General features: G+C 37.8%; 1 protein-coding gene and 9 non-coding genes across 11 annotated transcripts in view; all 10 read right to left on the bottom strand.

Moving 5' to 3' along the window:
• Positions 1-10945: 10945 nt before the first annotated feature.
• On the bottom strand, positions 10946-11018 carry trnak-uuu (transfer RNA lysine (anticodon UUU)). The gene has a single exon. It is a non-coding gene; the product is annotated as a tRNA-Lys (tRNA).
• Positions 11019-11301: 283 nt separating this feature from the next.
• On the bottom strand, positions 11302-11374 carry trnak-uuu (transfer RNA lysine (anticodon UUU)). The gene has a single exon. It is a non-coding gene; the product is annotated as a tRNA-Lys (tRNA).
• Positions 11375-11726: 352 nt separating this feature from the next.
• On the bottom strand, positions 11727-11799 carry trnak-uuu (transfer RNA lysine (anticodon UUU)). Its single transcript has one exon. It is a non-coding gene; the product is annotated as a tRNA-Lys (tRNA).
• Positions 11800-12309: 510 nt separating this feature from the next.
• trnak-uuu (transfer RNA lysine (anticodon UUU)) lies at positions 12310-12382 on the bottom strand. The gene has a single exon. It is a non-coding gene; the product is annotated as a tRNA-Lys (tRNA).
• A 792-nt stretch (positions 12383-13174) lies between these two features.
• On the bottom strand, positions 13175-13247 carry trnak-uuu (transfer RNA lysine (anticodon UUU)). Its single transcript has one exon. It is a non-coding gene; the product is annotated as a tRNA-Lys (tRNA).
• A 269-nt stretch (positions 13248-13516) lies between these two features.
• trnak-uuu (transfer RNA lysine (anticodon UUU)) lies at positions 13517-13589 on the bottom strand. The gene has a single exon. It is a non-coding gene; the product is annotated as a tRNA-Lys (tRNA).
• A 282-nt stretch (positions 13590-13871) lies between these two features.
• trnak-uuu (transfer RNA lysine (anticodon UUU)) lies at positions 13872-13944 on the bottom strand. The gene has a single exon. It is a non-coding gene; the product is annotated as a tRNA-Lys (tRNA).
• An 874-nt stretch (positions 13945-14818) lies between these two features.
• Positions 14819-24708, bottom strand: part of LOC111582788 (SPARC-related modular calcium-binding protein 1-like) — a 29309-nt gene continuing 19419 nt past the window's right edge. For both annotated transcript variants that reach the window (XM_055011835.1, XM_035957853.2), the window contains 2 exons: positions 23357-23700; positions 14819-17011 (listed from right to left, as the gene is read on the bottom strand). In XM_055011835.1, coding sequence (XP_054867810.1) covers positions 23370-23700 — 331 coding nt within the window. In that variant the 3' untranslated portion in view covers positions 14819-17011; positions 23357-23369. The remainder of the gene's footprint in view (positions 17012-23356; positions 23701-24708) is intronic.
• On the bottom strand, positions 15504-15576 carry trnak-uuu (transfer RNA lysine (anticodon UUU)). The gene has a single exon. It is a non-coding gene; the product is annotated as a tRNA-Lys (tRNA).
• Positions 16106-16178, bottom strand: trnak-uuu (transfer RNA lysine (anticodon UUU)). The gene has a single exon. It is a non-coding gene; the product is annotated as a tRNA-Lys (tRNA).

Raw genomic sequence — 24708 nt, 5'->3', positions numbered from 1 at the left:
GCATAACAGACATTTGTGTTAATGAAACAGTCAAAAATAATAAGAAAATGCACAACTTCTGTCAATAAGGTAATACAGAATCACTGACTGTACTGTACATAAACCAATCATGTTTCCTGTGTTGCATCATTGCCCCTTTCAGAGCAGGAAAAAAATCTTTTCATAAATTTCAGTATTTAGTCTGAGGTGGAAGTGTAACAGTGAAGGTCTGAAACTGAGCAAGATATGAGATATGTCAAAAATCACACTGAAAGGACTCAATTTACTGCCTTTCACATATATAAACAAGAAAAGCACTCAGTGAGCGCAGTACTCCGCCAAGGCTGCTCAGTCATATCATTTCTGACGGATGAAATCTTGAAAAACTTCGTGGCAGAAATCACGGCACCATACAATGTGTCCATTCAATATAGATGTACCCACAAACAGAATGACTTTGCACTGAGCACAGGCATGTGTTATGCATGTGTACGTTATGTATGGATATGGAATCACGTGACCTAAACATGTAGCGGGCGGCGGGAATTGATGGGACTCAGAAACACCCCCACAATTTAATCAGTTGTTCCTTGTATCATTTGTGATGGATAAGTCCTGATAAGTCCATAGCAGTAGATTTGTAGTAGGATCACAATCATGGGATCATCAGCAGGCAGCTGACGTAGTGTTCACTTGTTGTCATAGTTACAGTGATGCCGTGCCGTTATCTGGCAATGATCAAGAAATCTTTAACAAAGTTTAGAAGCCGCATGAATGCCAAAATCTAATCAGGTGGTCCTTGTGCCATTTCTGACCTTCCCTGAAAATTTTATCCAAATCCATAATTCCGTTTTTGAGTAATGTTGCTAACAGACAGACAAACGTGCGCCGATCATCACATTACTTCGTCGCATTCCTTGGCGGAGATAAAAAGTGATCTTGCTAATTTGAGATAATCAGGTTACATTCGGATTAGGTTTCAGGAATAATTGCAGTTGAAGTAAATGAACTGAATAATTCTTCCAGTTTAAACAGTATGAATCTGGAACAAACAGGAGGTTGTACTGGTGTTCCCCCTGTTAGCACTCACAAATTCAACATCTATTCATCTGGCAAACAAGAGGGAAAAACAACATTATTCACTAGTCAGAGCTGAGAACCAAGGAGCTGCAGAGTGAGCAGAGATGTAAGTTCTGACCTGGCAACCTTCCTCCTCATGAAACTATTACCAATCACAGGTGTGTTACAACAGACCTCGGTCCTCGTATAACACAGCTCTGCTCCACAGCAGCACCGAGACGATTCCCGAGGGAACCTTCTCCAAGGTTAAAGAACACAGCAGCCAGTGAAGTAATAGAAGGAGCCAATTATTGCTGCAGTCTTTTCTCTTGGTGTTTCTGCACTTTACGACCCTCCAGACTCTCTGTCCTCATTGATTTTGTGAATACCAATACCTGCTGATTGTTGTATTACCATCACATTTCCTCAGCGTTGAGAGGCTGCCGATACAGACCGAGCGCTGACAGGTGAGGAGAGACATTGATTATCTCATTATAATGCGATGCTCTGATGGGAAACCTTTAGCAGGTACCACTCACCTAAACATCGCTGCAGACCAAGCAGCCCCCCCATGGGAACATCACAAAACTTGCTCAGGAACCGCTCAAGAAACATGACTAAGAGCCGGAGGCGTCCGAACTCCCCAGATACTAAACTGATGAAGCATCTACTGGATACACAGCAAAAGGCCTGATCCACAGAGGCCCCATTCCACAACCCACAGGACCCAAAGGATCCACTGCAAAACCACATACCGCAGTGGAGTCACAATGAAACAGTAAACTAAAAAAAAACAACATCATTGCTTTGCTGAGAAATATTTCCACTGGACCAAAAGGTATAATGATGGTGAATCAATCTATAAAATACAATAAATATAAAACATTAAACAGGAAGACAGATGACAACATAAACTTGTAATATAAAATCACTGTGAAATACTAAAATATTAAGACCTTTAAGAGCAACCAAAAGTCACAGCAAACACACACTTTGAGGTTTTTCTTAAAAATGTGGATGTAGGAGGAACACTTAAAAGACTAAAGCTCTTCAAAAGTCACAATCTCACCCACCAGCCTCGACTGTAGAACAGTTAAAACCTCTGAGGATCTAAGAGGTCTGGAGGCAGCGAAAGGACAAACAAGTTCTGAAATGCACCCAGGCGCCTAATCATGCATAAACAAATAAACTACATTTTAAAAGAATTCAGTACTTAACAGGTAGCTGGTTCAAGGATGCAGGTACAGGTGTAACGTTTTCCATTTTTTGCTACCAGTTATTCATCTTGCAGCAGCTGCAGATTGAACAGAGAGGACTCTTTAGAAGAAAAACTCCAACACCAGGTACAGTAAGCTGCAATAATCCAGATTTAGTGTTTACAGTATTCATGTGAGTCCATTACATGACCATTATCACATACTATGGCTATCCATATGGACCAGTAGGGACCTCTTCCACCTTCCAGTACACTCAGTAGGCTGTTGGCACCTTATTTAACAGCAGTGTAGCCACTTTCACTTTCCCTTGCTGCTAGTTGTGCAAAACTATTTTGAAAAGGATCATGGTTTGGATTAAAAAACAAACACTTTGCACATCTATTTCTTGAGGCAGGTGTGTAAGAGAATGACAAACGCATCCAAAAGTTTCAGTCTGACTCCAGAACATTGTCCAACTTGCAAAAATACACTGATTAGCGTCACATCAGACTCCTGAAATCAAAACAATAATAGTTAATGGCTTTTAATGGTTCAAATGCTGCTTATGTGCAATCTCCTGTCCATATTTATTCTATTTTATTAGTTTTTATTTCATTTCATTTACCTCCCACACTGTATTGTATATATCTTGCCTTTTTGCATGTATGATGGCAATAATCCTATTTTATTCTACTCACATTTTGACAATTTACAGGAGTCCAACTGGAAAATGCACCCTCCATTTACCACATGTTACAAAGCTCAATCTTCTAAGTTTCCAGAGTGACAGGATGTCACCAGTGTTATCAAGTTTCCATTCATCAATGATCAGAATGGATGATAGCACACCTACTGAGCTACTAGAAGATACTACTCTTCTTCTTTCGATCAAATCTTCCTCCTTCACTTATGTTTTCAAGAAAAACCTCAAAGCGAACATGTTTTCAATGGCTTTTGGCTGCTCTAAATGGCAAATTTGTTGTAGAAATTTAACATAAAAGCTGCTATCATATTTTAGTTTTTCACTAGTTTTATCCTGTCTTGATGTTTTGCACCTAATTTTGCTGCTTCCTGTCTGATAACACGTAGAGCACTTTGGCGAACTCACGTTGTTTGAAACACGCCACATAAATTAAATTGGCTTGATTTTAGAATGCGGTGGACGTCTCTACTCTCTACATCTAAATGTATGTATGGGAATGATGTGTGGTGATAGCCAATTAAAAAGCTGATAACATAAAGAGGTGGTAGACAGATTGAACTGAAAGATTGATAGATAACAAATGAAGATTGTGCTGGAGTTAAACTTTAAGAGGACACTACGCTCCAGTGGAGGCATGACACGAGCAGAGTTTTCGTGACTTCATGTAACCATAAATACTGAACACGAGCATCATATTAACATATCTAACAAATCCATTAGCTGAGCATATTAAAACATAGTTCCTTAAATAACTACAAGACACGAAATGAAACACAGAGTCTACATACTCATGCCTGTTACAGGACAAACTGATAGCCGAACAGTTAGACTCCATACAACATGGATGAAAATGAGCCAAGGAGCCCTAAAATGTCTTCAACAGTCTTGGGTTCGATTCCAAGACTGTTACGTAAATGCACAGCTTCTTCCACGTCTCAAGTTGTGTACGCCATATGCTAGGAGAACATGCACATTCTAAGGCGAATAATATGCACATTCCTGCACATCTTGAATATTTTTATTACTTTAATATGATTTACAATTACCAGGATTTGCTCCACCTGATGCTTATTTAGCTTGGAAGTCTTACTGTCTATTAAAATGAGAAACTTGCTCTTTTTTACATCTTTATATCCTTCTTTGAAAATGCTCTACATGCCAGCATTTACTGTTAAGCACCTTACTTGTTAAGACCTACTTGATTATAATATTTCTTCAGCCACATTTCCTCTCACTGCCCTCTTTCTCTGTCAAATAAAGACATAAAAATGCCCCAGAAATGTCACCTATTGTTTCCAGTGTAACACCACTTCACACATTAACTGAACCTCCACATCCTGGTTTCTGTACAAACGTCTGATCGGTGCTGTAACACAAAGATCAGCGTCCACATCCACGTCCACGAAGAGCACGAGCAGCTTGTTTAATTTTGCTTTATTGCGGCTGGTTTTCACCTCTAAGTGTGTTTCCAATTTGCTCTTCAGTCAGCATGTTTTTTTCTAATGACAGTTAAGCCGTTTCCATTTTGCTGGCGTGACTCCGAGGCCTCGTGAACAAAAGATACAGAGAGGGGAAATGGCAGGTATGGATTTTACTTGGATGAATTATAGATTAATCCCAGCATGCAAATGTCCCAGGGTACTACTCTGTGTGTGTTTGTGTGTTTGTGTGTGTGCTCGTGTGTGTACATATGAGTGCGTTCTTGTGCTGAAATCCTTGGCAGATTGATGCCCCGTGTGACCTGCAGGCCATTTCTTTGTTGTTAGTCATGGGCTCAGTGGAGCACTTCCCTCCCAGTGTGTAACCCTGACACACACACACATATATACATATACACATGAACACACACACTATAATATCCACCTACTCTAACCATTACAAACCTATACATTTAAATGCAGCAGCTCATCTATAATTCATATCTATATCATATCATTTACAGAGTCCATATCAAGTCATCGCCTCGCTTCCATCTCATGAGCAGTTTGTCTTATTATAAAATCTATATGTGTGTTTTCCTGAGATCTATCAGCAGCACTCAGTGTCTCCCTGTATTATCAGGGTGTGTCTGGGGAGCTCTGACTGCAGGAGGTTCCCCTGCCTGCTGGAGCTGCTGCTTTAGAGCCACAGCGCCATCTACTGGACCAAAAGCTATCAGCTCCTCAGCAGTGGACAGGCGAGTGTGGTCAGCTGATTTAAAATCTGAAGTGAAGCATTAATAATAGTTTTCAATTCCTGGAGTCATTCAGTTGCAATGTGGAGATTCAGAAACCTCCAAGAGGCTGCAAGATTAGTCTGAGGTGATTTTCATGATGAAAAAGAACATCAATACAGGGTCATTCCACCTCAATTCATCGAATCAAATTCACCCCCTCCTCTGACCATCTTCAATTTGACTTATTTTTTTTTTAAAGTGGTGAAAATTGATTAGGTTGGCCATGTGTAAAATCTGGGGACAAAAGTAACATTGGCTTTTGAGTTTAAAAGTTTTAAAGATCGTTTTTTGTCGGTTTCTGCATAATTTTTTTTGTCCCAATCTGTGGATCAGTTCTTTGAAGAAAAGCAAAGACCAAAGACCAAATGTTCATATCAATGAGCCTACAAAATCCCAAGACTCTAACTGCATTATGTCTCAGGTTATGGCAAAGAAAACAATGCAAAAACAGTGACTCCAACCCTCTTTTTAACCCGAAAAGTTTCAAAACCTGTGACCAAAACCTGTGTACACGTTTTATCTAATAACATATGCAAAGAAAAATAAATCAGATAAATATCAGATGGTCAGACAGAATGTAGGTGAAATGACCCTATGCATATATTCTTTGAAATGAGATTATCCTGATTTAGGTTCTTGAGTTTCACCTCTTCAGGATCTGCATAAAACCCTGGCTGGCCTTACTCTCCCAAATTTATTTCATCATTACTGTGTGTGCAGTATACAGAAAACTCATATAAACACAGCAAGCCAAGCTGAGTCATGGGTTCAAATGGAATATCTAGTCTCTTTAATCTATGCTCTTTATTATGCGCTCAGTCATCATTTCTTCTGTGCTCAAACCACAGTTGAGCAACTTAAAAAGTGTTTCGATTTAAATATTTCTTTGATATACCCTCCAATTTGGGGAATCCTGGCTTTCATCCACCTTGCTAACCTGGCATCAAAAGGAAAGTCAATGTAATTGCTGAGGGTAGATTTGCCTCATTCTTACAATTATGTCAAACAATCTTCAAACACCTTCAGATCAGATGCTTTGTTCAGAACAACTTATTTCCAGATTTACTAAAAGACAACATATAAGACAGTATTCTTACATTCTCATACGCTCACATAAAACTGATTCTGATGAATGAGTGAAAAAGACATCAAAATTCTGTTTCAGTCAGTTTTTTTGACTGCGGCTGAATTTAACAAGAAAACAGACACAAACAGCTGCTTCAAGACTTAAAAAACTCACAACAAGAAACTATATGTTTTCTACGAGGAGGAGGAAAGTTTCAGCAGGACTTTTTACCACAACAAAAAGTGACTTTATGAAGAGAAGCGACCTGAAAACATGCACAGTGAATTTAACTGTGGGTCTTTGTGGCAGGGGAAAGGCCTGATGCTGTAAGATAACAACCAGAGCTGAGTGACAGCTGTTACGGCAGACACTGGACATTATGGGATGTTTCATCAGACGCTCTGCAGACATGACAGGTCCTACTGTGCATTCTGCTCTCACACAAAACCAGAGCATGAAGGATTTAATGGAAAAGTTGTTATCTGACAGCATGTCTCACGCAGCCAGTTCTTTATGTAACCCCAGTTCAAAATCAATTAGTCCATGTAAAGGAAATTATACTGTAACTATGAACAATTTCTCAACCAGAATCACAACTTCTACCAGTTTTTGTTTTTGTAAATAAAAACAACAGTAACAGTATGTAAAAACACATAACACTAGTACACCGTATGCATTATGCTATCCAAAATCTACCGAGAAGATGTGAAAATACTGATAGAAAAATATCAAGCTTTCTAAATCTCTCTATTAGATCATGAATACAAGCTATACCAGACTCTCACTTGCACTTGGCAGCAACACTGCAATAAGTCCTCAGAGTAAAAAGCAATAACTGAGATGTCCAAGTTTTAAAAACAGCAGAAATTCAGTAGCTTATCATCTCACATCCGCATACAAGCAGAAAACACAAACTCTTGATGCAAAGGCCACAACTGTGTCAGCATTAATTTAACCAAGACTGATAAGACTGAACGATTAATGAGATACAACAGAAGAAAAAACAAAGTTCCACAATAGATTCAGTGTTATATAAGCTCATAATTCATATCCTGAAAAGAGCAAACCCTGTCAACCCGATCTATTGCTTCTTTCACATCTACAACTATGTGTCGTATTTGAAAATCTTATTATGTTGTGACAAATCTTCATCTTAAAGCTGTCAGATAAATATAGTGGAGCAGAAAAAAGAATATCTCTCCCAGAAATGTGGTGAAGTGGAGGTATAAAGGAACATAGGATGGAAATACTCAAGTATAAGAACCTCAAACTTGTACCTATGTCTAGTACTTGAGCACCAGTTAATGACCACAGCATTTAATGTCATTTAACAGCCAGAGCAATGAATCAGATTAGCTTATTACATGATTAGTGTAACATAACATAACATGAATCGGTTGACAGTTTAGGTTCCAGTGGCAGTAAAATGCTACAAACTGTATTTCCCAATAAACTCCAGATTGTTCCCTCCACTTAGAGCCTCCTATGTCTGCTCCCTGAGTGGACTGTCATGTTTTGTGCATCCCAACATCACTGTCTCTCTACAAAAACCCATTTTCTCAGCGTCACCATGGACTTGATTTAACACGGTACCATGACTCTGTGGCCCCCTGACTTTTCTTGTCAGCTTCCAGTTTAAATAAAACTGTCGCTATGTCACTTTCCACTTTTTTACATCCATTTCTTGCAAATGTCAGCTCAGTGAGTCTCTGGAAACTATCTACAGGCCTTGCAAACATCTGCATCCTCTACTGAGCTCCACCTGAACTGGTGGTTTCTCTGTTTGCTGTGCAGTAAAAACGTTTAGGTTAATACCGCAAAACTGCATTATATGAGACTAATTGTCCTTTTAAAGCGATTTCAAAAGGTAAAAACACCTGCTTTGGTTGTATTGTAGGACACAATGCAGGTACACTAACGCAGAGACCCGAGGATAATAGTAAAACTGATTTTTTGGCACAACAAAGCAGATCTTACCTGTGCTGTCGGTCGGCTGCTAGTCCTCCTCTGCTTTAGCTTCATGTTAGCTAACAACATCCTCTCTTCAATGCGCCTCCAGTTCGTCATTTTACTTAAATATTTCGCTATAAATATCCGTAATGACACTTCCGTTATCGACAAATTACATTCTTGATTCGCCAAAAGCAGGAATATTTTAAAAAATTACATCTTTCCGTCGCGAAAAAAAGAAGACGTTAAAAAACTCTTACACACACGTTCACGCGCAGATGTTATAAAGGTCGGCCCTGCTACGTCATCTAAACCCCGCGTCCAGACGGCTGCGGAGCCAATCATAAGTTAGCAACCGTTGCTGGGCAGAGCGGGCTCAACGGCAAAGGCAGTTAGCAAGTTAGCTTAAAGAAGCGGCTAATTATTTAAAATTTAAAGGGGAGCATTCTGTTTTTTACCTTTTAATGAGCAAAAAAGAAGCTGAAGAGGTGTCAGATTTGGATTAAACCACTTTACTTGCAGCTTAATCCATCAAAAATAAACAGAATCCCATATTTTAAATGAGCCTTAGCACACAGTTACTAGCTTACAAAGTTGGTTGAAAATAAATATTTGTCATTTGTTTGGAACTTCTAGCAAGCAGCAGCAGTTTGAATTTGGCTATAAATTTTAAATAAATAAATTAGAAATTTACATTTAAATGAACAGAATATTGATTTTAAGTGACGAATGTAATATGAGATCCTATGGAACTAATAGTTTTTGTCAGTGTGAGATATTTATTGGTATTTGTATACAAAAAAAACTACAGTTTTAAACAGAAATGTTTGATTTTGAACTTAGAACACACAATAATGTAGTCAAATGAAAATGAGCCAACTCTGCAGGTGAATAAATACTACCTAAACTATAAAAGTAAATATAAACCTTTTTTTTTCTAAATTCTTTTACTTGCTTTATATTTTGACATACTTTCATTTAAATCTGCTGGAGGAAATTAGGCGGGCTGAGTCACTGACATCTTTTTTATTATTTTGGTTTTTATACACTAAATTTTGTTTTTGTCTGCTTTTAAAAACCTGATGATTTTATGTCTTTTGTCTGTTTTGTTGTCCTTGTGAATCATTTTGTAGCTTCTATTTTGAAAAGCGCTGTGAAGACACACATTATTACTATTAAGTCATTTATGCGCCCACATGAAGTGACAAATGACAACCGTAAGAGGAAAACACAAACATTACTTTACAGTCACTCTGTCTACAGAAAACAGGACTTGTTTATGTTTCATATTTAATCTTTTGGTTCTTTCTGATCCTGGCAGTAATCCTGAGTGTTTTTTGTCACATCGTAGGATGTCAGTGAGTCCAGGAGGTTTTGTTTTCTCAAGTCACCAGAAATCTTGATGCTGAAGTTAACAGTGGTGACAGATAAAAGCAGTGTGTCTGCCACCTTCACTTGTCCTTGGGGTGTTATGGTGTGGTGTTGTTGTTGTTTATTATTGTGACTTTGCACCGGTGTCTCTGATCGTAAATACTCAGGTCACTCTGCATTCAGCGTCATGGAAACAATGTTTGTTCCTGCAGCAGCCACGGCGTCGCATTAATGTACCGTCCAATCGCATTTAGCCGCAGCAATGATCCCGGACAGGAGCTAATGCATCCTGGGAAATAAGGTTTACTTAGCTGTTATGAGATCTGCGGCTCCTCTGTTGTCTCCTGTTTATGTGTTTATTTGTTTATTGTGAGACAGCAGCTAGGGCAGCTGTTGCTGTGGCAACCAGCGGCCCTCCTGTGAGACCACAGGATGACTCCATCCACCAATTACAGCCATCAGAGACTATGTTTATGATATCACAGCTGAGATTAATAAAAAGAAGAAGACAACGTTGTTTTACTGAAATCACATTTACAAGCATCAAACTCTGGACATTACTCTGATGTTCATCAAACTGAGACTGATGGAGTTTATAGTCCCAGTAGATCAGGAGATGATTTAGTGTCTTAGAAAGTTCTGTAAAATGAAACGTTGTCTTCAAAACAAATTACAAAGTAAATAGTAAATGTGCATGAAATTCAATAATATGACTGTTAAATGAGGAAGCAAAGTATGTAAGGAATGTAAGGAAGGAGGTAGAAAATGGAAAATAAGAGATAAAGGAGCAAAATAAATGAGGTGATGATTCAGGTAGAAAACTAAGGAAGGAAAGAGATGAAGGAGGACAGCAGGGATCATTCAGAAAGACAGAGGATGAGTGTTAGATGGTGAAGACATCTAAGAGTCATCTTCTCATTTCTCTTTGTCTGATCCTAGAATTCGTCTGGAGGAGAGATGAGTGAGGATGTAGAGGTGGATCCTTCACTGAAGACTTTATAGCAGCCGTGACGTATAAAAGAGACACGACACAAAGCTTTAAGAAGGAAACATTTACTCTAAGTGATCTTCAACTCTTCTGCTCATCTCAGAGTCGCTTTAAACAATAAATCATTACCTCATTGCCATAATGTATCTACTTATCATTCGTATTTGCACTATGTATGACATATTTGCACTAATACGTTACCAACCTGTGTTTTTGTCTTATTTCTCTCTTTTTTATTTTTATTCCTATATTACTTGTGATAGTTTGTATATATATTTATCCCTCTTTCTTAAATATCACGTCATTGTTACACTGCCTGCTCTACATGCCCTTTTTAATTGCCCCCTGGGGACAAATAAAGTTTTCTGAATCTGAGAGAAAGTTGAAGCATTTCTCTTGTCTTGAAGAAAGTTTGCATTACCTGAACAGGAACTTGAACCCTGGACCCCTAGATTAAAAGTCTGAAGCTCTACCGACTAAGCTATCCAGGCCCTGAAATGTTTATATTTCCTCTCAGAACACAAAAGTACATTCTTATATTTGTGATTTCAATGTATTACAGCAGAAATTCTCCAGATTAGAGTATCAGATCTTTAACCTGAAGGTTTCGGGGTTCAGAGATCTTTTCCACAAAGCAGGTTCAACAAACTCTGACTCTTATACTAATAACTGATGTTGCTTTCTGAAAAACATGCATACCATGTACAGCAGGCTTATATATTTGCAGTGATACAGTTTGTAATGTTTAATCTAGCATCTTAAAGAAGTTTGTGTTGCCTGAAGAGGGACTTGAATCCTGGACTCTCAGATTAAAAGTCTGATGCTCTACCAACTGAGCTACCCAGGCTCTAAGAAATGTTATCTTTCTTGTCACAATGCAGGATTAAATTCCTGTATCTGTGATATGTGTGTATTGTGGTATATAATCTCGGGACTGTGCACATCACTGATCAGAGTGAGTTCAATCAAATCTAGTCTCATCTCATTTCTCTATTTTCAGCCTCTTTATGTCCTCCATCCTCCTGCCTTTGACCCACAAACCCACCTGAACACACCACCTTGAAGGATGTCGTAGTTCCTAAAATAGAGCTCGAGGAGAGATGAGGCTGCTGGAGGAGCTCTGAGGATGAACTAGTGAGTCTTTTTTTACATGTTTCCCTTGTCTTTAATCTGCAACTCAAGCATCTTAAAACTCTTCTCTCCTGAACAGGGACTTGAACCCTGGACCCTCAGATTAAAAGTCTGATGCTCTACCGACTGAGCTATCCAGGCTCTGAAATATCTTTATTCCCTCTCACATTTCGGATTCCAAATTACATTCTTCTATTTGCGATTTTGATATAATGCAGCAGAAACACACCAAACTATGAGCGTCAGACCTTTCGGTTTCATTGTTCTGAGATCTGCTCCAGAATGCAGGTTGAATGGGTGAATCCTCTTTGAAAGTCTTTTTGGTATCAGTGACGTATAAAAGAGGTGAGACATCATCAAATAAATGCTTTAGATAGATGAAGCTCTGGCATAAACTACCACATTTAGTCATTTTCTTTGACCAACATACAGTGTTGCATGGAGTGCATTTAATGCAGTTTGCTGTGTTGAAAGTTGACAGTTTGTGATGTTGAATGAAGCATCTTAAAACTCAGCTCTATAAATAGTTTCTGTGTTACTCTTTAACACAATACATCTGTTCATCCTCAGATCTCCGTTCTCCTTGAGCTGCATTTTCAGAAATGTAACTTTTGTCTTCAGTTTGTAATTTAATCATTTTAAAACTTGCATCGCCTGAACAGGGACTTGAACCCTGGACCCTCAGATTAAAAGTCTGATGCTCTACCGACTGAGCTATCCAGGCTCTGAAAACCATAATGTTCCCCATCAAGATGCAAAACTATTTTGTTACATTTGTGATTTGTGATGTATTGCAGCAGAAACACACTGAACTGCGAACTTCAGTCCTTTAATCTGAAGGTTTCAGCTGATCAGAGTGAGTTCAAACAAATCTAGGCTTGTCTCATTTCTCTATTTTCAGCCTCCACCCTCCTGCCTTTGACCCACAAATCCACCTGAACACACCACCTTGAAGGACGTCTTAGTTCCTAGAATGAAGCTGAGGAGAGACGAGGTGAGGATTTTGCAGAAGTCTTTTTTTCACCAGTGATGTGTAAAAGAGGCAACACACAGCTGGAATAAACAAACCGCGTTGGAGGAGGACTGACAAATGTGTGTTTATTCCATCCTAATATATGTCGCTCTTTATTTGTATAATACTCCTCTGTGTGTCTCGCCTTTTATACCACGTCGCACTGTGTTAATTAGAAGATACAACTTTTGTACATTCTCTTTACATTCTGCCACATTGTGAATAAATCATAAGTAAATATATAATTTAAGTTATTGTGAACTCACTTCTGTTCTTCTCAGAGATCAACGTTCATCAAAACAGCAATATTACATGTCAGAACGAGGCTTTAACATTAGTGAGTGATCGGACGTAAACTACTAAAAGAGCTACCTAATTGTTACCTAAACTACTGACTTTCTGTCTCCTGCAACATGCAGTTCACTGTGTTGAAAGCACACAGTTTGTGACTGAGATCTCTTCTTGTGTTTCCTGTTTATGATTGAAGCATTTTAAAACTTGCATCGCCTGAACAGGGACTTGAACCCTGGCCTCTCAGATTAAAAGTCTGATGCTTTACTGACTGAGCTATCCAGGTTCTGAAAAGCTAATGTTTCTTCTCAAAACACAAAATTACATTTTTACAATTGTGATGTTGACATATTAATGTTCATTAATGAATATTGATGAAGCTACTTTACATTTATCATGCCTGAAAGAGGCTTAAACATCAGTGAGTAATTTGACATAAATTACTAAATATTCACAGGAACTTGCATAAGATGCAGGATTCTATGCTGGAAGTTTGTGATTGAAATCTATCCAAATGTTCTTCATGTTTTCATTCAATCACCTTAAAGATTCTCTATCCTGAACAGGGACTTAAACTCTGGGCCTTCAGATTAAAAGTCTGATGCTCTACCGACTGAGCTATCCAGGCTCTAAGAAATTTCACAATCCAAGTCAAAACACAAAATTACATTCTAACAGCTGTTCTGTCAAAGTCTTCCAGCAGAAACACTCCAGATTAGAGCATCAGAGCTTTAATCTGAAGGTTTCAGGGTTGAAAGATCTTTTCAACAAAGCAGGTTTAACAAACTCTTGTACTAATAACTGGTCTTGCTTGAAAAACAGACATACCATGTTTGCAGTGACTTTCTGGGACTCAGATAAAGCATTGCATTAAAGTTGACAGTTTATAATGCTGATTTAATCATCATATCACCTGAACAGGAACTTGAACCCTGGACCCTCAGATTAAAAGTCTGATGCTCTACCGACTGAGCTATCCAGGATCTGAAAGCTTCATCGTCCATCTCAAGATGCAGAATTGCATTTTACTGAAAGGAAGGATGTCTCAGTTTCTAGAATGGAGAGACGAGTCTACTGGGAACGGGTGAATCCTCTTTGCAAGTCTTTTTGGCATCAGTAATGTATAAAAGAGGTGAGACATCATCAAATAAATGCTAAAGACAGATGAAGTTCTGGTATAAACTACCACATTTAGAGTCATTTTCTTTGACCAACATACAGTGTAGCATGGAGTGTATTTAACGCAGTTTGCTGTGTTGAAAGTTTGTGATGTTGTTTCTAGAATCTTAAAACTAGTTTTACCTGAACAGGGACTTGAACCCTCAGATTAAAAGTCTGATGCTCTACCTATCTGAGCTATCCAGTCCCTAAGAAGCTTCACTTTCCCTTTTCAAGCACAAAATTACATTTTTACATCCAAGATTTCACCGTAGTCCAACAGAGATCCTAAAATACAGCAGGAGGAACTGATGACCAGATGATATAGATGCAACACATTTAAGAGATGTTGCTTTAAAATAGTGACTTAGAGGTGAGGATGTCTGATTTTTTTGAAAGCCTGTTGCTTCATCTCTCCTGTCTCTGGCAGGAGGAACTGAGACGTGAGGATGAACAAAGAGACTCACTGATGGAGAGCTTCAGATGTTCTCAGTGATTCCAGCTCAGAAGGCTAACGGCCCATTAATGACTCGGCTCTCTCCAGGTGTGAATGTTGTGAAACCAGGTGGTCCGACAGTAATAACGGTCGTAGAGCAACAAAGGAGATAAATCTGCTATGTAGCAGCGACTCAGCATGTTAATGAGGGTGATTCTTTCTGGGGAGATTAGAACTGACAGACACAAACATCACTGCTGAGATTAATGAACAGAGAAATTCAACATCTCTTTATTGAAATCACATTTACAAACACCAACAAGTGATTAAAGTCACAACAGATTGATTTAGTGTCTGTAAAGTTAAAGATTGGCATAAAAATCCAACATATAAAACAAATTACAAAGTAAATACGTTCAAAATGTGTATCAAAATGCATTAATATACTGCTGGTGTGGAGAAGCAGAGTCTGTACAAAGAAGAGGAGGAGAAGAAAGAGGTAGAAAAGTAGCTTAAAGTAGGAGATAGGAAAGATAAAGGAGCAGCTGAGCAAAAGAAGGAGGTGATGATTCAGGTAGAAAACAAAGGAAGGAAAGAAAGCAGCAAGGAGGAGATCATTAAAGGAGGGATTAATCAGAAAGACAGAAGGTTCTTCTCATTTCTCTGTTTTAAAGCTCTTTGTCTGATCCTAGAATTCATCTGGAGGAGAGATGAGTGAGGATGTAGAGGTGGATCCTTCACTGAAGACTTTATAGCAGCCGTGACGTATAAAAGAGACACGACACAAAGCTTTAAGAAGGAAATATTTACTCTAAGTTATCATCAACTCTTCTGCTCATCTCAGAGCCGCTTTAAACAACAAATCATGAGCAGGTGATGCTGAGTACCACATAGTTTAGCTACAGAGAAAGTTAAAGTGTTTCCTCTTGGCTTTAAGAAAGTTTTTATCGCCTGAACAGGGACTTGAACCCTGGACCCTCAGATTAAAAGTCTGATGCTCTACCGACTGAGCTATCCAGGCTTGGAAAGCCTACACATTCCCTCTGGAGACACAAAATTATAATGTTACATTTGTATTTTCAGTGTATTGCAGCAGAAACATTCCAGATTAGAGCATCAGACCTTTAATCTGAAGGTTTCCAGGTTCAAAGATCTTTTCCACAAAGCAGGTTTATCCAACTGTCACTCTTGTACTAATAACAATAAAATTTAAAAAAAAAAAACAAAAAAAACATATTGATCTATGAATAGAAACGAGGAACTTTGTTAAAGGCTCGTTTCCTCAGCTTCTCTCTGCTGCACCTCCACTACTCACTTTCACCTTTACAGTGACTTTCTGTGGTCTTGGTTTTTGGTATCAGTGACGTATAAAAGAGGTGAGACATCATCAAATAAATGATAAAGACAGATGAAGCTCTGGCATAAACTACCACATTAGGAGTCCTTTTCTTTGACCAACATACAGCGTAGCATGGAGTGTATTTAATGCAGTTTGCTGTGCTGAAAGTTGACAGTTTGTGATGTTGAATGAAGTATCTTAAAACTCATGTTGCCTGAACAGGGACTTGAACCCTGGACCCTCAGATTAAAAGTCTGATGCTTTACCGACTGAACTATTCAGGCTCAGAAACTTCTGTATTTCCTCTCAAATCGCCAAATTACATTCATACATCTCCAATTTTGATATACTGCAGCAGAAAGACACTGAACTGTGAGCATCAGACTTTTAATCTGAAGGTTTCATTTATTTTTGTGGTTTAACAAACTCTGACTGTGAAGTCTGAGTTGAATCCTGAGATAATTATGTATGAATAATTTCTCTACTTTGAACTTCCCCTTCATCTTCCTGCTGTTGACCCAGAAATTAATCTCAGCAGGTCTGGCTGAATAATGGATCCAATGTTCCGAATTTATCTTTTTTTGTTTTTTAAATTGAGATTTTTGGGTAAAAAATAAATTGACAGCCTTTTATTGTACAACATTATTGTGACTTCGTGCACTAAATGTTCTGTCCTCCAGCTGAGATGCACTTATTTTGTCTACCGCAAATAAACATCAGTCAAAATATTGGTCATCCATCTCACTGATTAATAATAATTTGCCCTAAGAAAACCACATCTGTCAATCTCTGAACAAAGCAACAGACAGATGATGCAGCTGTCAACATTGTTTTGTTAAATAAATGACTCAACTCCTCTCTCCTCGAGGAAATGAGAAACAGGAAAAGAAACCAGGAATCATGAGCAAGAGGAGAAGACAGGCAGCAAATAAAAGAAAGAGCAGTTATACAGTGTTTAAAGCACCAGACCTGCTGCAGCTGAAGGATTATGAGGAAACACTGAGCTGATCTGGGATGAAAAGGAAGCGATTGACGACATTTCCATGGTTTTCTGGTTGAATAAATAGAACTGAGGAGAGGAGACATGCTGGTCTTTGAGCTCACTGAGGCTTCGACTCTGAAAAAGATAGAAAATAACGTTTAGAAACTGAACATAGAGTGAAAACTAAACTCTCAGGAGTCCTCTGGAGGTTATCTCTGTCCAACACGTTGGTTTAACGCGTCTCTGCATCATGTTTCCTGTAATCTGCTGCTTCTCATCATTTAAATCTTTACTTTCCTCTCACTATCTCTGAACCCCACCTTCCCTCTATCACCGACTCCAACTGTGTTCCATTTATTCCACATCGACTCTTATCGTTCCTCCTCGTCTTCTTAACCCTGCAATGGACTGAATTTAACCTCTATGTCCTCCTAATGACAAAGCAGGACTTCTTTCTTTATACCAACTTTATCTTTTCTATTATCATAGCATCTAAATTTCCAAATTCTTGTCACATATCTGACCTTTCTGACTGCAAACTGTTGTTTAAAATAATAATTTATTTGTATAACACCTTTAAAAAACAGCAGTAAATTACAATAAATTAGAAAAACTAAACTTAAGCAAATAAATACAATGATGTTTCACCATGCTGAATGCATCTCCAACAACCTGCTCCTCTGTTCACTGTTTGTTTTTGAGCCATGCTGCATTTATTTTATTGATCCAGTATGTTTTACTTTAATATCAGTCAGCCTAAAATTGTTCAAAACTTGTCTAAAATAACTTGAGAGCTGTCCACAGAAACAAAAAATGCACAAAATTACCCAAAACTCATCCAAACTGGCTCAAGAATTGTCCAGATTTACTTGAAACTAGTTCAAAAAGCTACTGTTAGAATTGCTTAACTACTCTGTAATTCCAAAAATGATTAAAAAAAATGTTGGTTTCTGCTCCATTCAAATCTTTAAAAAAATGAAATGTGAGTGTTTCTGTTTGCTGAGAAGTGCTTTTATTGAATGTAAATCCAACAAATGTGAAACGTGATGACCTACTAGTATGTTATGCACAAATATAGTAAATAAAATGTTGTTCTATGTCGTCTTTACTACAGGTTTCTACTTGAACATGTGTTACACTGTATTTCCATGTCAGTAGGTCTGTATGTATGAACATGTTATGGGTTTTTTTGTGTGTGTCAACAGTAATGCCATAAATATTAATGCAGAAAAAGACTCTTTGTCTGATGTAAGTTGAATAGTGAGTTAATGACAGAAACACACACAGTCGGTCTTTTCACTGCCGCCTGCGTCTGTTTGGATTTCATTCAGGAACACAAACACTCAGACGTCGGCGGTGTAATTTGTCTGGGAGGAAGCCGAACAGCTCGACTCTCCTGAGATCGACGGAAAAACAACCCGAAAAAGACGCTTTTATCTCCGCATACCAATGAGGAGGCGTTTGACAGCCACGTTTACCCACAGTATTTATATATATTTATATACATGTGAACAGTGAGGTCACAACTGTCTGTTTGACACGACTACTAATGAATGATAACCTCGTTAAATGTGATACGCTGTTATAGACAAACCCTCTGACATGTCTTCTGTGCAGAATGACACACTTCCAATGACAGAAATCAAAAAAGAGAAAATTTTGTGTGATTATTTTACAAAAAAATGGCTCCACATACTATAGATATTTAACTGTTTCCAGACTCTACAAACCTTTCCCTTCTACTCTGCTCATCAATTGTAGAAAGACGTTTCACCATGCTGAATGTATCTTCCAACGACTTGCTCCTCTGTTCACTGTGTCTGAGCCATGCTGCATTTATTTTATTCATACAGTGTGTTTGACTTTTCTGTTAGTCTCAGATTGTCCAAAGCCATTTGTCCAAAGTAACATAATTTTTTCAAAAAATGTCTCAACTGGGGCTGCACAGTGGCGTAGTGGTTAGCACTTTCACCTTGCAGCTAGAAGATCCCTGGTTCACGTCCCGGCTTTCCCGGGATCTTTCTGCATGGAGTTTGCATGTTCTCCCTGTGCATGCGTGGGTTCTCTCCGGGTACTCCGGCTTCCTCCCACAGTCCAAAAATATGCTGAGGTTAATTGATTATTCTAAATTGTCCGTAGGTGTGAATGTGAGAGTGATTGTTTGTCTCTGTATGTAGCCCTGTGACAGACTGGTGACCTGTCTAGGGTGTCCCCTGCCTTCACCTGAGTCAGCTGGGATAGACTCCAGCCCCCCCCATGACCCTAGTGAGGAATAAGCGGTGTATAGATAATGGATGGATGGATGGATGTCTCAACTGTCTCAAGAATTGTCCAAAATAACTTGAAAAATGCCCCAAAATTACTTTAAACTATTTCAAAATGACAACTTTTGATCACTATGGAGGTTTTTTTTTTGGTCATTTTTGAACAAGTTTTGGTCCAGTTTTGAGTCTCTGCCCATCATCTGTAGAAAGATGTTTCCCCATGCTAAATGTATCTCCAACAACTTGTTCCTCTGTTCACTGTTTCTGAGCCATGCTGCATTTATTTTATTGATCCAGTGTGTTTGATTTTCCACTTAGTCTAAAGTTGCCAAAAATTAATTGAAATGTGTCAAAAATGAATTATATTTTGTCCTGAGTAACATACGATTGTTCAAAATGACTCAAAATTAGTTCAAAGTAATGAAAAACCTCAACTAAAAATGATCTAAAATTAGTTGAAACTAGTTCAAAATGACTCAAAATTGGTTCAGTATGACATTTTATTGAGTCATTCCAGAAAGTTTGAGTCATTTTGGACAATTTTCAGTCCAGTTTTGAGTCTTTGCCCATCATCAGTAGAAAGATGTTTCACCATACTGAATGTATCTTCCAGCAACTTGCTCCTCTGTTCACTGTTTCGGAGCCACGCCTATTTTATTGATCCAGTAGGTTTGATTTTCCTCTAAATATCTCTTGTTGTTTCCTCTCTGCTCCATGAAAACACCAGCACTTTTTAGTTTTTTACAGAATCTAGTGAAAACTATGATTTTGACGATATTCTTAGATTTCACACATAAATTCTTAAAATTTTCCTGACTGAACTGCACAGCACACATGACTAGTTCAAGAACTGTTAGAAAGCTGAAAATCTAGTAATAATAATTGCTGTAATTATAGTGATTTATTTGTTTGTTTTTCATGTTTAGACTGTCCAGAAGTAGCAATTTACACGTTAAAATCACAATTAAACAGATTCAATAACACTGTTAGGGGTTCTGCATACTGAGAGTTTTTGAGATTTAAGAGAATTTGGTGCAAATATTTACCATTTAGTCATTGTTTAATCAGAACTTTACTTTAAGACTCCTCAGTAACCCTAAGACTCATCCTTGTGGGAACTACCTTTTGCAAAAGGTGACTTGCAACGACATTATTTCTACACATACATATTTTTAAAAGTAAAGGCGGGTTTCTGTTGTTCGCAGTGGAAAAGTTTCAGTTTGTGTGAATTCAGGATTTCAACCTTCAAACTGGCATTTTACAGAGTGGTGCTACTTTTACTCCAGCAACTAATCTAAGTAATCATTTCTGGGAACAACTCAGGCACCACAACAGGACAGAGAAGACCACAGAACATAATAAAAGATAAACCAGTGACGGAGGCTGTAAATTAGCTGTCCTAAAAGTAAAAGGCTGGACTTAGCGGTCAAAACAAAACAGAAATTCAACCAGCGTTGAGTTAAGTTGAAGTAGGAGAGCAAAAGTAAACATGTAAATAAGTTTGTGCTGTAAATAGTATCTCCCTGACGGCAGTAACTTCATCACTGGGCTGCTGTGAATGAACCAGACGACGTTACTGCAGCAGGTTTACTGAGCAGCAGCTGGAGGCGTGTGATGCCAGCTGCTCTCCATCAGGTTAATTGGTTGATTGGCTGAGAACAGCTGGTTCATTCACAGCAGAGACTCTCTGCCAGACTCACATCAGCTCTGGTTCTAAGGCCGGTCGGGCTGCCAGGTTTCAGTCCACTGTGACTTTCTGTAGGTAAACTCAGACTTTACTGGGCTATTAGTTTCTGTATGGAAGTCTGGGTTAGTGTCAGTTAAACATCTGGTAAAAATGTGTTTGTAAAGTTAACTGTCGTGTCGTCCTGTGGGTCAAATTAACCTGTTTTAAAGTTTGAAAATGCGGAAAAAGTATATATTTTCACAGTGAAAACTTCCACATTTGCAACATTTTTGGGAATTTTTTGAACATTTTTTGGTGCAAAAAAAAGAAATGTTCAAAAAAATGTTTCTTTAAAAACATTCAGAAAAAAATCCAGCAAAATTCGCTGGATTTTGGTTGATTTTTTTTCTGAATGTTCTTAAAGAAAATCTTAGAAGTTTTACTGACATATGTGTAATCACTTTAGATATTTTTAGGATTTTTTTTGGAAGATTTTTATTCATTTTTTGAAAAATATTGACAATTTTTATTTTTAATTTTTTTTTTTTTATTTCTTGCACAATTTGGGGATTTTTTAAAAAAATAAAAATTTTAAGGGAAACTTTTAAGGAATTTTTTTGAATTTTCTCCCTGAAGATTTTGCAATTTTTTATAAATTTAGGGAATTTTTTGCAGAATTTTTGGATTTTTTTTTCAGACAAGGGAACTATATGTTTTGGTGCCCATAAATGAGGACAACAGGAGTGTTAAGGATGCTGCACTGATCACTAATAAATAGGAAAATATTGTATAATTAAAGACAGAAGAAAACAGGTACAATTTTCGATTATACAAACTATGCTAAAACATTGATTATCCTCAACCCAAATAGCAAAATGTTTAATCTTACCTATCCCCGATCTACCATATCTTGTTTTTTAGGATTCTGAAGTATTTTATGTTGGATATCTGTCACAGTTGAGGTCATTTTGTTGGTCGATTTGCTTTCATCTAATCAAATTATCATTTACCAGGCAACATCTGGTGTTACTTTCATAAGGAAAAAAGTTCAACATCCTTCCAGAAGTAATTCATCATTTTTGGCAGCAGGAGGAACAACCTGTTGCTATAACGTCTTTATGCTGAGTCACTCAATCTGCTATGACACATTTAGTTTATTTAAAGATGAAATATGTTCAATATTGGAAAAACATGGTGCCTCTACGCACTAGAGATACAACAGTTGGAAGGTGTTTCACCATGCTGAATGTATCAACAGAACATGGTGCTTGTATTTGGTCACTTTTAATGAAAGAAGTGGAATAACGTGATTTTAAGATGAGAAACCACATACCACGCTTGACTGTTTAACTTGCCGCCAATCTCCTAATTACAGTTAAATCATAAAAACAAAAAAAAGTTGAATTTCTTTGATTTTTTTTTTTTTACAAAAATTGGAAAAAATATGGAATCAGCATGTCCAACATTTTGGCAAATGCCCAAACGTGCCCAATATTGGGATAAATACTCTAGACACAACTATAGAAAGATGTTTCACCATGCTGAATGTATCCTCCAGCAACTTTCTCCTCTGTTTACAGTTTTAGAGCCATGCTGTATTAATTTTATTGATCTTGTAGGTTTGATTTTCCTCTCAGTCTAAAGTTGCCAAAAATGACTTAAAATGTGTCAAAAAAATAGCTTAAATCTTGTCTAAAGCAACATAGGATTGTTCAAAATGACTCAAAATTAGTTCAATGTCTTGCAAAACTTCAAACATCATCTAAAATCTCTGTAAAATGAGCTGAACCTAGTTAAAAGGGACTCAAAATTTGTTCAATATGACCATTTTAAGTCATTACAGAAAGTCAGAGAGTCATTTTGAACAATTTTTAGTCCAGTTTTGAATCTCTGCTCATCATCTGTACAAAGATGTTTCACCATGCTGAATGTATCTTCCAACTTTGCTCCACTGTATACAGTTTTCGGAAAAACTCTCAGAATTATTGTTTTTTTGTTTTTTTTTGTTTTGTTTTTTTTACAGAATCCGGTGTATTATTATTGGTGATTTTTTAAATTACATGTTTAATAAAGTCATTTTAAGATTAGACGAGTTAAATTTTCTTGTCTGAGCCACATGATTAGTCCAAAGACAGTCAGAAAGTTAGTTGGAAATCTAACGATTCTTTCTGTTTTTATTGTTTCTGGCTCTGATTTTGAAAGACAACATGCCTTTCAAAGGGCTCGGGAGGTTTAGAGAGTTAAACTGCCTAAAATTAGCAAAAATGTAGTACTGCTTATACATGTTACTTTCTTAAAAATCACCCTTGAACAATATATAATTTCTTGTCAGGGACTCTGCATACTGAGAATCTTTGTTTTTGAGGCGTTAAGCACATTTGATGTCAATACTACGGCATGAATTCAGGATTCAGGATCAATTGGTTGCAGTGTAGGTACAATTTTAGCCCAACAAGATTTTCTTTGGTTGACTACAGTCCTCATACCTGACACGAAGCAGGACAAACACTGAAAACTGGTTGTGTAGTCAGTATTCTCCTACAGTCCTACCTGTGTTTGACCCTCAGAGGTTCAGGCAGGTCTTCAGCTCCTCCATCGTCAGGCCTCGGTCTCCGTCTCGATCGCAGTACTGAGCAAATTTCTTGGCGCATCTCCTCGGCTTCAGCCTCCGTCGCAGGAACTGACGCAGCGGTCGGGCCTCACGTTCGCTGAGGACGCCGCTGGAGTCGACGTCCAGCTGGATGAAGAACCATCGCAGAACCGCCTCCGGCCCGGAAGAGTCTTCGGCCTCCGGAGCAGCCGAGGCGGCGACGTCCAGAGAGGAGGAAGAGGAGGACGGTGGTGATGAAGGAGGAGCAGAGGACGGAGAGGTGGAAGGAGAAGAGTTTGAGGCCCTGGAAGAAAGAAACGGCAAAAAAACAAAGAGTTTAAAGGTTTTAGTGACACCAGTTTAACTCTCGGAACCCCAAAAAACCCCACTTGTGTTTGAAAGACATTTTATTTTTTAAAACAAAGCATCAAAAATACAGAATTTATGAAAGCAAGAAACTGGATTTTCAACTTTTTGACTGTCCTTCATTTAATCATGTGTGACTGGCAGCTCCACTGGGAAAAAATAACCAAATCTCAGCTTAAAATCACAAAATTCTATCAAAATGAATGTGCTCTGCATGCCTTAATTCTCAAAAATTGCAAAAATTGATAGGTAAAAATTTTAAAAATTAACAAAATCTAAGCTTAAAAAATCACTATATATTAGCAAAATGACTCCATTCATGCTTCATTTAATAAAATTAACAAAAATATACTTTTTGTACGATATGCTGTAAAAAAAAAAAAAAAGGTGAAATTTTGCATTCCTCAGCACAATCAAGAAGTCATGAGCCACATCTGAAAATTCTGTTGAACTGCAAGCAGTATTTACACTGATCATATTGGAGGCTAGTATGTAAACAAATTTGAGCATTTGAGAGGAAAATAAAACACACTTGACCAATAAAATAAATGCAGCCTGGATCAAAAATGGTAAACAGAGGAGCAAGTTGTTAGAAGATACATCCAGCATGGTGAAATGTCTTTCTACAGATGATTTAGCGAGACTCAGAACTAGAAAGACTAGTTGAAAATTACTCAAATTGTTCGTAATTACTCAAAAATTTGGAACCAAAGTCATTTTAAACCAATTTGGAGTAATTTTGAACTAGTTTCAACTAGTTCTGCTTTGGACAATTCTCGTGTCAGTTTGGACAGGTTTTGGGTTGTTTTGGACAATTTTGTGTTACGTTGGACAAATTTCAAATAATTTTGGACAATTTTAGGCTGAGAGGACAATAAAACATAATGGCATGGCTCAAAACCAGTGGACAGAGGAGCAAGTTGTTGGAAGATACATCCAACATGGT

Source organism: Amphiprion ocellaris, chromosome 7 (assembly GCF_022539595.1).
Source record: "Amphiprion ocellaris isolate individual 3 ecotype Okinawa chromosome 7, ASM2253959v1, whole genome shotgun sequence".
In the NCBI taxonomy this organism is placed as follows: domain Eukaryota; kingdom Metazoa; phylum Chordata; class Actinopteri; family Pomacentridae; genus Amphiprion; species Amphiprion ocellaris.
Note: the sequence above shows the minus strand (reverse complement) of the source record. Positions and strands in the feature narration are given on the sequence as shown.